The sequence below is a fragment of the Anopheles funestus genome, chromosome 2RL (genome assembly GCF_943734845.2).
Source record: "Anopheles funestus chromosome 2RL, idAnoFuneDA-416_04, whole genome shotgun sequence".
Classification (NCBI taxonomy): domain Eukaryota; kingdom Metazoa; phylum Arthropoda; class Insecta; order Diptera; family Culicidae; genus Anopheles; species Anopheles funestus.
In genome coordinates, this window is record NC_064598.1 from 52,209,490 (window position 1) to 52,224,908 (window position 15,419).

The 15,419-nt window shown below is 36.1% G+C and overlaps 1 protein-coding gene across 26 annotated transcripts in view; it reads left to right on the forward strand.

Moving 5' to 3' along the window:
* The window catches only part of LOC125762403 (calcium-activated potassium channel slowpoke), a 62,055-nt gene that overhangs the window by 15,848 nt on the left and 30,788 nt on the right, over positions 1 to 15,419 (forward strand). For 18 of the 26 annotated variants that reach the window (XM_049424440.1, XM_049424450.1, XM_049424451.1 and 15 more), the window contains exons 7-8: positions 10,447 to 10,557; positions 13,477 to 13,582. In XM_049424440.1, coding sequence (XP_049280397.1) covers positions 10,447 to 10,557; positions 13,477 to 13,582 — 217 coding nt within the window. Of the gene's footprint in view, positions 1 to 3,611; positions 3,704 to 10,446; positions 10,558 to 11,179; positions 11,286 to 13,476; positions 13,583 to 15,419 lie in introns of all 26 variants that reach the window. The other 8 variants (XM_049424457.1, XM_049424437.1, XM_049424456.1 and 5 more) reach the window with 3 other exon arrangements.

Consider the following 15,419-nt stretch of genomic DNA (forward strand, 5'->3'; position numbering starts at 1 on the left):
TAATTCAACTTTTCTAGATTTAGCTAAAACAACCACCAAAAGAAAAATCGAACCTCCGGATTATTTTCTCGTACCAACAATACAATAGAAAAAAAAATCACACACACACATCCACAAATGAAACAAACAACAATGCATTCGTGTAAACGTTTGTATTTATTTGATTATCCGGCTCGGTTAACCTGATTTGAAATTTTGGTTTTAGGTTTAAGTATAAAAAATAGCATTTTTTTGTTTTTGTCTATCTTTGTCAGAACATCGTTTTCTTAGACATTTACCTTACACCATGCTCTTCGCGCGTTGACATCATGCTTTTCCTTTATAAACGTGTTCAAAATTGTTACCCCTTTTGTTGCCATATATCATCACTACGATTTGTAATCACAGACAACATTATAGGGATTTAGAGGTGTCAGGGAACTCGTTTCCCAAACCCGTGCGTGAACCGTGCGTTCGGAAGAATACAAACCCATCGTGCAACCTATTTTGCAAACAGTATTAGTGTACGATGAAGAAGAAAAATAATTTCGCCACAAATTGTACAAATGTTGAGAAGATGTAAAGTGGTATCAGTACTGAGCCGCTGCAATTACTTATCGTATTGATGAGACTTTTGTTGATTACTTGCGTATTATTTTTGCTACGAAAAGTTTCTTCTCCCACCAGTACGCACACATTGGTTCATTACACATTTATTTCTGCAGTTATGGGATGTTGTTTATAAAAATAAAGCCTATACAATTATGCTGTACAAACCAAGGCCGACGTTCCGTTTAACCTAGCTCTTGTGTTATCGTTTCTTCACAGCTGTTTGTTTTCCATTTTTGGATTCATTTCTCTTCCCTCTTCTTGAATTCTTCTAGTATTATCTATTTACGTACAATTTCAAACCATTCATTTATTGTAGATAAACAATTTTTGCTTGCACAGCCTGTATGCCGCAGCCACGCATATTAGAGCAAAATTTTTTTTATTGTTGTTACAGTTCTTTAAAGAAATCGATAGTCGAATAATCCCGATTGACATGTTAATTTGATAATTGCGAACGTAAAATATAATTCCAACTTGAAAATACAAAGAAAAAACAAACATTTAAACCTGCTTCTAATGGAATGATAAAAACAAAAGGCAAACGAAAATCCTGTACAGGATGAATGAGAACAATAGAGTGCTGGGCTAGACATGAGATATATACATATAAAGCTAGAGATTCCACTCTATCAGGTGTAGATCTATACACACACACACATACCCACACAAACACCCACCCACACAGAAACACACAAATATATATAAATTTATATGTATACACACAAAGTCACACATACACGACTGGACTTGATCCTGTTCTAAGCGCTAGCAAATCATTTCGAATGGATTTTGTTATTTCACTTTATTTCTATTTGATCTATTTTTCAAGAGTGTCCGACCACTCAATCTTGAGCGGAAATGAAAGATTTTTCCACGCTCGCACCATTTGTTTTGCGTTTTGTTTGGAAGATGGGTTTTGAGTTTAGCCTGCAAGCAGGTCACCGTTGGTTTGATTGTAGTGTGTTGGCGAGGTTAGAAGTTATAGAAGCGGTTTTGTTTGTTATTTTATCCTACTACTATCGGTAAATGTAAGTGAAACACGTCTTATCCTGTGTTTTTTTTCGTTCTCTCGAAAAGCAAGCCTATTTTAGTCCCAAGAAATCGAAGCCTGTTTGTATACTGACGAGGTGACACTTAGACAGTTTCCTGTTGCGAAGCAGTAGTGCAACTTAATCGGGCCGGATGATGTATACGAATCGTGTCGCGTCTTAAAATGTATCGATAGCATATTGTTATGGAAGTGCGTTGCACATTCGATCTTTCGGGTTAGCTGCGTTGGTGAGATGAATCAAAATTTTGCTTTAACTGACCTGAACTAGAAGCTAATATAAGAAACGAATGTTGAGTTCATTTCAGTAGCCGCTTCATTGCGGGATAATTAAATTCGTCTAATGTTTGGAGCTCTATTTATTCTTTCTTTGTATGAAAACAATTAACTCTCTGTTTTTCTTTCTCATGATCTTCGAATCGTAGGTGTTTGCTTTAGTTTGGTTTTTCTTTTTTCGTTGTTCTGTTCTTAGCCGAGTCATGTGTCATATATTCTTTTTAGTTTTTCGTTATATCCTTTCGTCCGGCCAACGAGATACAGAGCGTGACCGGTAACATCGATCATAAGACGACCGATCCTTCCCATATTCCGTGCTCCCATGCCCATTAGTTCCATACCGTTCTGTAATTTGCACCCCACCTCACCAACAATTTCTATCCGTCTAGCCCACGTTCCCCCCGATACTAGAGGAGTGTGTGAGTGAGTTGTTCTGTTTTATGTAGATTGTTTCAAATCGATACGAAATTATTCCTTTTCTATTCCTTTGTTTCATTTGTTCGTCCAACTTCTGACCAACATCGGCGGTGTGCGCGTACTCGCGCTGTGTACTACGATTGTCTAAAGGGTGAAGAGTTACCGTACCTGAGCGCGTGTTTCGTAGAGCCTGTGATTTACTGGAACCGAATGTCAGATATGTTTTAGATTAAGACGTAAGATAAACACACATGTTAGATACAGCTACCAAGTTTGCATATTTGAATGAACGTTGCTTCAATGAAACTGTGCCCTGTTCCCAATTCCCAAAAAAATAGCAAAAGTAAAACACACGCAGCAAGCTGCTTCCATGGTCGTACTGATATGTGACACTTGTATTCCGTTCGCATTCATTCGCCAAAAATTGTATTACTATATAAGCATACTGAAATTCCGTAGAACAGTATAAAGACACTGCAAGAGAAAGATGCACAGGGTAGCATTTCTCCAAACACGGGTGTCGTGTTCGATTCTCTGGCGTTCGACTGTGGGACGTCACTGTGGCCTTTGAACTGTGGCTTTTTTTAACCGTTTTTAAAGGCTGAAGATAAACACTAAATTCAAAACACTACTTGTTTCGATTCTTTAATTCCTAATAGCTATCAACGAGCAACCCATCTTAGTTGACTCACTTTTTTTCTTTCTTTTTCTTTCCAATAAATCGGTTTATCTCTTGTTCTCCTGTGGCTTTGTGTCGAACTGCAAAAAAAACAAACAAAACAAATAATTATCGAACACCTCGGTTATGGGGATCGCTGTATGCTGACGACTGCGAAAATTTTAACGAAATGAAAACACATTCTGCCTGACTGCTACTACAAATGGTAAACCGTCCAATCGTGGAACTCGAAAAAAAATTATAAATATACCCGTTTGGGTTACGGTTTGAACCACGTTGAACTTCCATTTTGAACTGCAACGTACCATCTGAATATAATGAACGAATTTGCAATGGATTATGAATATCTGTACCGAACGGTTTGCCAAAATTATCAATCATGGACACCCGATTTATCTGCAAAATACTTCATTTTATTCTAAACTCCTTTCAAAATAATGGGTTTCGTTGTCTAATGATAAAATGTACTGCTTATCTCTCTTATCCTCAATCAAACTGCACAACGACAAATACAAATCTGAAAAAACTCTGAATTTATTATCAACCAACACTACCTTCACAAAAAAAATACACTTCCTGAAAATTGCTACAAAACTAAAGGCGATATTTGCAAGTTGTATACCAGAGATTATAGACTTGATCGGAACAAGACCCAAATATGGGGGAACACTGAAGAATGAACGGGGAAGAAGGTGAGATTCTACAGAACCTACATCATTATAATCGTTCGCATTACCATTGTGCCACTTCCATTCACCTTTAGCAATTACTTTTCTGTTTGTGTTCCATTTCGCATTTGCACATCGCTCTGTATTCATTTCTCATTTGCTCATCCGTCCTTTGTGTCCCGATTGATCCTTTTGATATTCGCGCAGCATTATTAAGCGTTTCAAAGTTCTTTCCTGTTTTGTTTCTGTTTTCTGTTGTTTTTTTTCTCCTTTTGGCACAAACATTAAAGCTGTTTCGTATGGAAATTTCAGAACTCACAGAATTTTCTGTCTATCTTTTGTTTTTGTTTTGTTTTCTCCTTCTGTTGTTGCTCTTTCGTTATACCAATTCGTTTCAACATGCAGCTAGTGTATCTTCTTTTTTTTATCAACGTTTTGCATTTGTTTTTCTCTCCTTTCCGTACTGAATCTTTGGACTCCTTTTCCTATCAGTCAAGTGCTGTATGGCTGTTGTCCTGTCTGTTTGACATTAGTGTATTGTTTCTTGCTGGCGTATTAACGTGTTCTGTTTTCCTTGTTTCTGTCACCTATATCTGCTCCTCGATATTATATTTTCTTCAATAAAGACTATCCTCTTGTATGGTCAATGTTTTGCTAAATGTTCACTGTCCTGTGCCAATATTGTGTTGATCATGCGTATCTTGGTCTATAAATGTTTCATAATGATGGAATGTAATGAATTTGTTTTATGTTTCCATTTCTTTTTTTGTTATTACAAAACCCATACGAATGTCTTTTTAAGGCGAATAGTCTGGTGCGCCTTGTTCTTTACAGCTATCATTTCTTTAGAATGTGCCAGTTGTCCGGAATAGGTTTTCGTTACAATCTGTGAAATTGTATTTAATGCTCGAAATTGTCTTTGGACGTTTCACCCTGATATACGATGTATGTCATTAACTTCATTAAACTTCCTCAATGTCTTATGCCATCTTTGGTGCAATAATTCTTTGCCTACTAAACTTGTTGCACGCTTGTTTGTGATTTTGAATAATCTGTTGTTTTTTTTATTTTTATTTTGGTTTTGATTTGTTAATCCGATTTTGATCATACACTAATCCATTTTTCATCGATTTGCAAAGTTTGCGGTATTACTACTACCGTTTGTCATTGGCTTCTATGGGTTTTGGGTAGTACTTTGGTTTGATGTTTTCTTTTTTATTATCTCAGTTACGCATCGCAAAGCATCTGCTTCTTTTCCTTTTCGGTACGAATATAATTTCAATGATGTTTAACATTGAAAACATTTGTTTCTTGTTTTGTATGATGTGCGCCCATTCACAATTGATCTGAAAACGATGGCAGCAAATAGTGTTATCTGTTTCTTTGTGTGTCCTCTGTGTAATTTTATTTATTCATTTTGGCGAATCTGCTAGATATGGTTTCGTTTTGTCTCGATTTGCCATTTTGCTACAATTGATTTCGCTACCTTTTTTTGGGGTTTTTTTTTCTTTTTTTCTCTTTACATTTTCTAATTTTTTCGAACGAACCTACATTGAACCCACATAAACATGCCACGTGTTGGGATGCAACTATCACAAAGACAAACCCAATAAGCATTTAAACAAACTGGTGTCTTTAATTAAAGGTATACTCTGGTGTTCAACTTCCCAAATAAATCGTCGTAGATTGTTAGCATTCAAACTGCGCCAATATTCGCTAATGCGTGCAGCAGAAGCATAACCAGCACTGGTATACGTAGGGAAAGCGTCGCATCACAGTCAGTAGGCAGACCTCTAGCAACAGTGATGCAAAACAAAAAAAAGTGAATTACCGATCAAGGAAATGCGCTTTCGCTGCGTATATTTTTGAATGTCTGGTTCTGACTCTGTGTGTACAACCATCGTTACCCCCAACTTACTTACCCACTTATCTTTTTTCCCTAACTACTCATTTACCTCATCTGGTCACATGCCGGGTCCAATGTTCGACGCAATGCGGTGCGAACAGGATTATCTGATTGCGCACCGGAAGACTCTATAATTACTCCTCTAGGCTAAATGGTTTACAATGTGCGCTACGTAAAGTGCCGTAAAGACTTTAACGAATCTGTGTAGTGTCAATATCGATAAGTGTGTTATATTCAATGGAAGTACATGTATCTTATTGTGTTAGTGTTTAACAAACATTTGTTTTGGTGCCAGATTAGCTGTACTATTACCCCTGACCACTACTGATAGCTATTCATATTTATTAAAACTATAAGCATCTACCTCCGGGCACCGGACGTATATGTGTATGTATGTATGTGTATGTGTGTGGCAGTGTACAATCTTAGTAGTGTTCCTGTGGCAAGGTGTTTGCCGTACGATTGTATATATTACATTGAGTCCTCACACAAAATGGTAGGTGTTAAGTTTGTGGGTGCTTCGTTAACTGGAAAGAAGATGTCCATATGGACGACGCGTTAATGTTTTCGGATTGAATCATAGTCGCAACAGTGATTTGTTGACTGGGCATATCTTGGACAAACTCAAAACACACACTCACTAACACTCACATACACCTACACACGATAGAAATGAGATAAACTCACATATTCAAAGGTCCGTCAAATAGTTCTGCTAATTGAAAAGATGGCGTTGGTACTGTGCATGTTACTTTTTGGGCTCCTCCTTGGGGTCGTATATGATTGATTGTTAGCAACTATGTGTGAATTTTTGTAACAGGTATTAGAGCAGTAACGGATCAGTGTTTTACACAAATACCTCTTTACATGACGTGGAAAGTAATTGACCCGTTTTATAAGTACTTCATAAAACAGGCCTACGTTACGTCTGCTGTTCTAGTAACAATGCAATAAATATACAATATTTTAGTAATGTTTTGCAAAACTGTAGCTCGTGATAATTGTAATCCTATAGCTGTATCATAGATATGTTAGATACTGAAAATGTTTTAAAGGAAGAAATGATTTGCTAGGCGTACTGAATGTGACGCATCGTCCAACATTCTATATATCCTTGTGTCTTTAATTCGCCGTTCTCCATGAATATTTTTCCCAACTGAACTATTTTAAACAATAAATTTGTTGCCTTTTAATTGAAATGTAATCTATTCGCTCACGATATATACGGTAAATCGTATCCATTTGCTTACGATAAATGAATATAATATAAAATTGCTTAATTTCATAAAATTAAACCATACCAATCGAAAATATATGAGCTTTTAAATTGAAGAAAAGTAATACGCTGAAACACCACTAGGAGTTTCTTTACATTTAGTTGATTTGATGAAAATCGATAATTCATATCATAATGAAAAACTTGGAATCGTTGTGCCTAGGAATGTAAATTTACAACTTACACAACGTAAATGAAGCGAATTGGTTTCCATTTTTTCCCTTAAACATGTTTTGCAATGTATGCACTGTACAATGCAATAGTGATCAATTATTATCTCTCCCTACAGATACACATATATATGCATATACACATATTTGTATGTATATATATATATAAAACTTATATACACATATACTCTGGCTAGCCCTCATCTCGTTTCAAAAATTTTTTTGTGAATGATTACACTATAGGAACCTAATGCACGAATGAATTATGTTCTTAGTGTTTTACCACTTCCTTTGTCTTGGTATTCATGTGTTGGAACATCTTTCTGTTCGTTTCTCCCCCAATGACAGACGTACACTATTAAGCTATTAACTTTTATGTAATGTTTTGTGCTTGATGTTTTTAGTACGAAGTACGTTGTATTTGTTGTTACACGGTGTTCCGTCCGTAAATAAAGCAGTAAACTGTTTTTTTGAACATTCCATTTTGGCATAGCCTGATGCCAAATAATGCTATACCTAGATACCTGTTGTCGCTAAGATCAAAGAAAAAAAAAATCCGCGTTTGAATTTAGTCACACGAAAAGTGTAAAACAAATGAGTGAACCTAAAACTTCATTGACATTGAAAGTACAACCAAAATTTGTATTGGGATAAGTTAAAGTACCTATAATACTTTTATATATGTGAGATAAATGCAATCCAACAAATCAAAAGCTAAATGTACCAATAAAAGAAATGAAAATGCGTGGCCAGGCTTCAATTGTAACCTTGCTATATACTTAGTGCGTTTAATCCGCATCATCTACCAGTTGGAGTAGTTTTGGTAATGTTTTGATATGTTTTTTTTCGCTTTTGTCCATCCACACCCATACCGTCCGTAGCAACGATTTGTTTGTGGTAAGCGCAAGACAGCAAATCCCGCGAAGTGAAATAGAAGCGAAACGAAATAATGCGTAAAAGAATATTTATCGCAACACAAATTACATTTCCGAAACTACCTGATGAATGCTAAGATCTTTAACAGAGCTTGCAAACTGTCAAACAAAATATAAAATTGATTGCAACGAGTCATCAAGTTCGGTTTTAATGCAAACTGTACCACGAAGGATGAGGATCTGTTCAATAACTTGTAACTTGACGCTTGTAACTTGTTGTGTGTGTGTGTATATGTGTTGCTATTATATTGTAAACCATTGCGAAAAGACATTCTAGGTATAACGTCGACATATGACACATGTCTCATCGGCCAGTTAGTGTGTCATGACTAACTCAGGCGTACCAAAAGCGTGATATATCGCATAAAAAGAAAGATAATGATTTAAAATGCCACCGCTTCTAATACGTTGCGACGGATTTGCATGCAACCGTGTGTTCCGTAATGCTCGTTATAAATAGTGTAATGTATATGTAATTATTTAGTGATAACATTTTGCTCCGCTGTTATTGTAGTTTGCATTCAACAAATCTGCACCAATTATTAAATACCGATTGCTAGGCATACATAACCACCACCTGCTACAGTAATATTGCACAAGTAGTGATAATTTCAAACCGTGTAGTAATGTAAGCTCATCTGTAAAAATCATGCCCGTAGATCTGCACGAATCTAACTTTACCATGTATATACTGTATATATTGTAGTGTGTGTAATTTAAGTAGCCGATCAACCGAGTGACATGCGTTGTTACTGAAACAAATGGCGCATTATTACTCGTACATGTTTGCGTGATGTTCGTATCGTAATAGTGCTTTCTCCTGTTCACAAACTAGTAGAGAGAACCGTTAAAACTTTAGCTAGGACTGCATAATGTCTAATTCGGAAAGTCGCCTTACTCATGTTTTTTAGTACAAAAAACAACAACAAAAAACACACACATAAAAAAATGGAATAGCTGCTCTTTAAAAGTAATAGATCGCGTAAAATGTATTTGAATAAAAAAAATGTCTCTCTTTCTTCTACTACTATACGTTATCCTCTACGTCACCAACGTAACGTCTTTCTGTTATTCTCTCTATCTCTCTATGTTTCGCTATCTCTCTCTCTCTCTCTCTCTTTAGTGATGTCTAAAAATAATAAACCTATTTTTGACGTTTTTTATTTCATACTGTCGGCACAGCTCTTTTTTGTATGCGTACCGTGTTAGCTGTATGGCAATCGAAGTTGGATAGGAAGACAATACCTTCCTTTTTCCACTTTCCTCGTTCTATGTGCATTCTTCTGTGTCAATGTCAAGAGTTGGCTCTGCGCTGAGCCGAAGGCAATGCTAATCGTACGATAATTGTACTAAATGACGATGCCTCCTTGAAATGTTACCTTTTACTTTTTATTTCCTTCGCCGAACTCTCCTTACCTAACAACAACAACAACAATCCATTCGTAAACCGTTTCGTTTTTTCTGTTTCTTTCGACGTCGTGTGGTAGAACACTCTGTCTATTTGCATGCAGCCCGGATATTTCATACATTATTTTGTTTTGTTTTGTTTTGTTTTCTGTTTTGGTCCAGTTATCATCAAACTGTATCATTTACATGATTCTATCTTCTCATTTACCCTTTCTTTCATCATCTCGTTATGCGTTATGATTTCATTTCGTTGTCGTCATTCATCTGTACACCTCTGAAAGCTATATCGTTTCGTGAATTCGTTGTACCGTGTTTGCTCATTCCTTGTCATCGCCGTAATTGTAATGTGTTTTCTATTCATAACCGTTCCCTATAACAAATCTTTGATATGATCACTGTTTCCTAATCCTCTTGTTATTGGTTTTCTTTGCTTTCCTGTTAACTGAAATACTTTCTTAGGTTTGTTACAACTTAAAATCCAATTCAAACGATGCAATGGCACTAGCAGTTCGAACGAATCATAACAATCTCTCACTTTGTAACTTCTCTCAATCGTTCATAGTAAACGCTTATACTATCAATAAAAAAGGCAAACATTGTTGCAACTGTCCATAACTGCTGGTGTCATTGTAAGTCAATCCGATCAGGATCAGTGACGAATCTATAGCAGACGTCACGTTTATTTATGTTTTTGTGTTTAGTTTTAATTTTCTGTTCCGTTTATTTTGCTGGCGTTTATCGCGAGACGAGTCCATGAATGGGTTGCTAACATATGTTTTCTTTGTGTATCTTTATCACCTCGCCCTATCAACGCAATTCCTATGTATGCGTTATGTCAACAATTGCATCGCTTCGAATATGGTCTTCGTCATCCTTTCATCCTGGTGCGTTGTGGAATCTCGACGTTCTGCATCTACTGCGATGTCCTGGCCCTTCTACACCGGACTACTGAATTGATTGTTGATGGTGCAATATGAATATGATCCTCTTCCCGTACTGCTTGTGCTTCTTAATGATTGTGTGATGTGTGCGTGTGTGTGTGTGCGGCTGATGGATACCGAATACGGTAATAGACATATCGTGGTGTGCGGGCACATAACATACGAATCGGTGTCACATTTCCTGAAGGACTTTTTACATGAAGATCGCGAGGACGTCGACGTCGAAGTGGTATTTTTACATCGGTAAGTAAACGGTGGTCAGCACATCAACCAAAAGCGACTATTTAATTATCGTTTAAGTTGGTTATATTCCTGGCATACCTCATGCTAAAGGGAATTAGTTAATCATGATTTTCAATAGTTTTTCTTTGTTTCTTGTTTAAGTTTTAACAAAAAAAAACATAAACAATATAAATCATCAATTATAATATTAAAACTAAACATCAATATTTGTTAAATTAAATCGGTTTCCGGTTTCTCTAAGCTACACAGAACTTGGAATAATTTGTTTATCATTTTCTTTTTAACAATTCAAACATCATCATTTTAGCTTTTAACGCTCTAGATACACCGATACGTTACAGTTTCCTTTTTTTCTTCATACAGTCATTTTGTTTTCATTCACATTGTATTATATGATTTCATACATTGTCGTCACTTTATTGTTTTTGTTGTTGTTCCATACGATTAGTGGGAACTGTTCTTAATTGAGCTATCTTAGTTAAATCGTTTTTAGTTTAGTGCTTTCGTTCACCGGTACCGGTGGTGTAATTTAGCATACCTGTAAGAATAACACAACATTTCCTTAAACCATATTGCCAATAATGATAACTGATCATGAATACCTGTACGAATATCAATGTAGAAAGGAGCCTGATCTGGAACTCGAAGGTCTCTTGAAGCGTCATTACACAACGGTGGAGTTTTTTCAGGGAACTATGATGAATGCGGTCGATTTGGAACGAGTGAAGGTATATGAATACAGATTTTAACAATTAAAAAAAAACAAACAAACCGAAAACAAAACAAACTACCCTTCAAACAGACATTTTCAATACTACTCTTCATAAAGTTTTCCAAAAAAAAACAACCAAGATCCTAACAGAACTTACCACAAACAACCTTGAAATGAGAGCTTTGATTTCCTTTTTAAAGAATTTACCTGTGAACATTATCAGCAAACACACACGTTTTTTTCTCTCAATGTACTGCCGTTGTCCGACTATGTCACACTAAACAACAATATCCCGCACCAAAAACCGCCTTTGCACACATTCGCCGCTGAGGCATCCGGTGGGAGGCTTTGCTGAGTTGCGTCTCAGATTATGTTTCTTAGTTCATTACATGGTGCTGATTATGGTCACGTTTTTGTTTAATTGCACACGCAAGCAGATGTGAACAGCTGCTTATGTTGTATCGTAAAGACACAGCATGCTTCCGTGCCGTAATGCTACGACAATGCATCGCAGACTAGGCTAACGAAAACAAAAACCAAAAAACAAGTTAACAAAGCTAGAAATTACATCAGGAAAGGTAATGGGTTGATTTTGTTTTCTGCTTATCGTGTGTTAGTATTGATACAATCAGTTCAGTGTTGTTTTTTTTGGTCCGTCTTGGCTCAACTAGGTATTTGTTGCTTAAAATTAAGCGTTACAAACGAAAAGGAAGATTCAATTCAATTTCCTTTTTAACTCTACGCACCTTAGGTCAAGCTAGCCAGCTGTATCGTTCGATGACCGTTGTAATGGAAAAGATTAGTCCACAGCGTAGATAGCCAATCGTCCACTGAGCTCTCGTTTTCTCTTTACTATTTGTTTCTGTCTTATACAAATTTTTGAATTATTAACCTTTCAGTATAATAATATTCTTACTTCGATGATGGCATAACGCTTTGTTGGTATGTTTATGCTACATGCGTTGCAACATGACACCTTTATGCTATGGCTATGCCATCATCGTGCTTGCGCATGGTAACATTTTAGACACCGTTTCAATCTTATTCTCTCAATATCCTATCTAATCAGTGTTCTATTTCAATTTTCTTAGTCACGCGACATGTTTTTTTCCGTTTATTCTTGTTTTGTTTTTCGTTTTGTAGGGAAAATCGTTTTTCACTAATTTTTATTACTTTGGCTGTCTAACAGCAGTAAAGCAGTTCTTTTTCTGATTTAGGATGTTTTAAGTTTGTTGTGGAATGCAAAATCTTCGTATCATACATTAACCGATTTACATTTTACATGCTGTATGTACATTCGTTCAGATCTAACTTTTTTTTTCTTCAAATTATGTGCTTTGTATTTTATTTGGTTATAACTTAAAATATGCATTCGCTAATTTAATCAATAATTACTATGTAAAACCATCGACGGTTCACCGCGGATCAGCGCGTCACAAGAGGTAAAGCTACATTTATTAAAGTTTATCAACATAATTACGGTTCGTATGGTTCAGCGGATCGAACCAAATAGCGGAATTGTTTTTTGCTTTTTACATTTACCATCTTGCAACTAGAAGAGATCAAAAATGTGTAGTAGCTTTTTTAATATTATAATTGATACAGAAAAATAAGTTTTACATTTATGTTCCCTTTAACAAAATCAAACAAAAAAAACAACTCCCTGGAGAGAACAAAAACCTCGTGACGGTGCACTGCCGTTACTGTAAGCTATTTACTCTGTGACTAACCTCATATGTGTCTTTTCTTTCTATTTCTATTTTTGCGCTTTTATTCAAACACGCACAATACACTCGAATTGATCTCTGTCTCTCCCTTTTCTTCGTTACCAATATCCGCTCTACTATGCGTGTCGTTAAATGACCAAATGTCACAAACTCTGAACTACTCAAAACCCCTCCGGGGCTTGGGAATGAACTAATACGTAACAAAAAAACAAAACAAAACAAAAATAAAATATTTATCCACACCCATCATACGCATGCAAATCCCATATGTTGGCCCCAAATGATACGCCTGTGTGCGTTTACTACGTTTGTTGTGTTATGCAACGTGCACAATAACCTAACATTGCAATTACCAAAACGATTCATGCGGATTCACGCGAATAAATGCATCAATTCAATACGAAACCCCATGCGTATGTCCATGCGTACGGACGCGACCCATTATCGATTGCGCCCGTTTCCAATGTACGACCATTTAAGAAAACCACCCGATCTGGAGCTGGAAGGTCTATTCAAACGTCATTTCACCACCGTGGAGTTTTTCCAGGGAACGATTATGAGCCCAATTGATCTGCAGCGGGTCAAGGTAAACATTGTTAGTGTTACTACTTAAACATTCTATCAAATGTCCATTTGCGTGCCTTGATTTTATCAAAACTTCTTTCTTCCGAATTTAACCCATATTTGTTACTCTCTACTTACTTATTTCATTACTATCGTGATTTTTGTTTTGTTTTTTTGGTCACATTCTTTATCTTCTTGAAACGTTTGTGTTCGTAAGTTTTTTTTCTTGTTTTATTTTATAAATATTATTATGACGATAGTTTACATTACTATATCTCTAGGCGTATCTAGATGTGGTGAATGTGTTGTTTTTCTATGATTTAGAAAACGTTTATGTGTTACACAGAGACACACCCACACATACACGAACTTGTGTATATATAATTACATAAATGTTGCGACCAATGTGTGGTGTTCTGTATAATCGTTCCCATTTTCGTGATCGTGATGTGTGCTGATTTTGCCTTGTCAGACCATACAACCAAACCCCCGATTTTACATAGTGTGTGCCCTAGGCGACCAAATGCATAATTACAGTCGTGATGTGAAAATAGTTTTTATTTTTGGTTTTTTGATTTCCGCAAATTGTTGCATGTATTGAATCTTCATCGAGTGAGCATCGTGCTAATGGATTTGTAAAAAAAATATTGGCCACGAGTGTGAGTTTCATTTAAAACAAATGCTTGAAAAGGCAAAAACTTTGTGGTGACGAATGAAACAAGATGTAGAAAGAGAAAAAAAACACTCCATTTTAGTTTCGTCCAAGGGTTTTGAACTAACGCGATAGTAACAATCATTTGCCTTGACCTTTTTTGTAAATTAGCTGACTTCTGAGGCTCGTATGCGTTACAATATGAAACATAACAAACTGGGAAACATTCGTGTTCACTTGAAAAACCTGTTCAATAATGATGATTTAGAAAACAATGATTAATCTAGTAAGTTAACAAAGTTTTATAGGAGCGATAAAAGCTGTTTTAGTTTAGATGTTGTTCCATACACGGTTTGTGAAGCAAACGTTACGGTAAGTGAGTAATTTTCACTTTTCTTTCAGCACTACACACAAAATTGCACGCACGCATGTTTGCTCTAACTTGTTTTTTATTTTTAGGAGCCAATAGAAATGTTTGTTATTATTTTCCATTTTCAGTATATCTGATGAATATGGTTTCGTCTTCGATTAGCTTAGTCATTTTAGCTTAGCGCAGCATTGTTTCTAGACTACTTACCACCACCAGCTTGCAGTGCATATACACATGATAGTAGTTCGGAAATAGGATAGTTGTGAATTTTGATTTTTGTTTTTAAATGAAATTTTCCTTTCTTACTGTATGCGTCTGTTTGGATTTCAGTTGTTTATAATTTTGCATACAAATGTCTGTTTGTTCTGTAAAGTACTCTTTGCTAGCTTCGAACAGACGTCGAAACTGTGCCTATACATCTGTGGTATAGTTTCGGTGCTGTACATGCGAGTACGTCAGCAAATGGTGTATTAATTGATACTTTAGCCCGTTTTGACCGCTAAGCGGAACCGCTGAGCTAGTGTGTTTGACATTAGGTAAAATAGGAGAAACCCGTTACTGGTTAAGCGGTGTTAATGTGTTTTTGCTGAATGAATAGATTGATGCGATGCGATTGAGATGGATCCCTTTAAAGCAATAGAGTAAAAGTAAAATAATAATTGAAATAAAAAAATACAAAAACTATTGTTAGTTCGTTAGGCAACAAAAAAAGAATCAAAGCCAAGGCGGCTGCCTTGACAAAAATCCCAAATTGAGCACACACACACACCAACCATTCCCATCCATTTCCGTTTGCCGTGGAGTGTTATAGTCTGTTTAGTTGTACATATAGTGAAG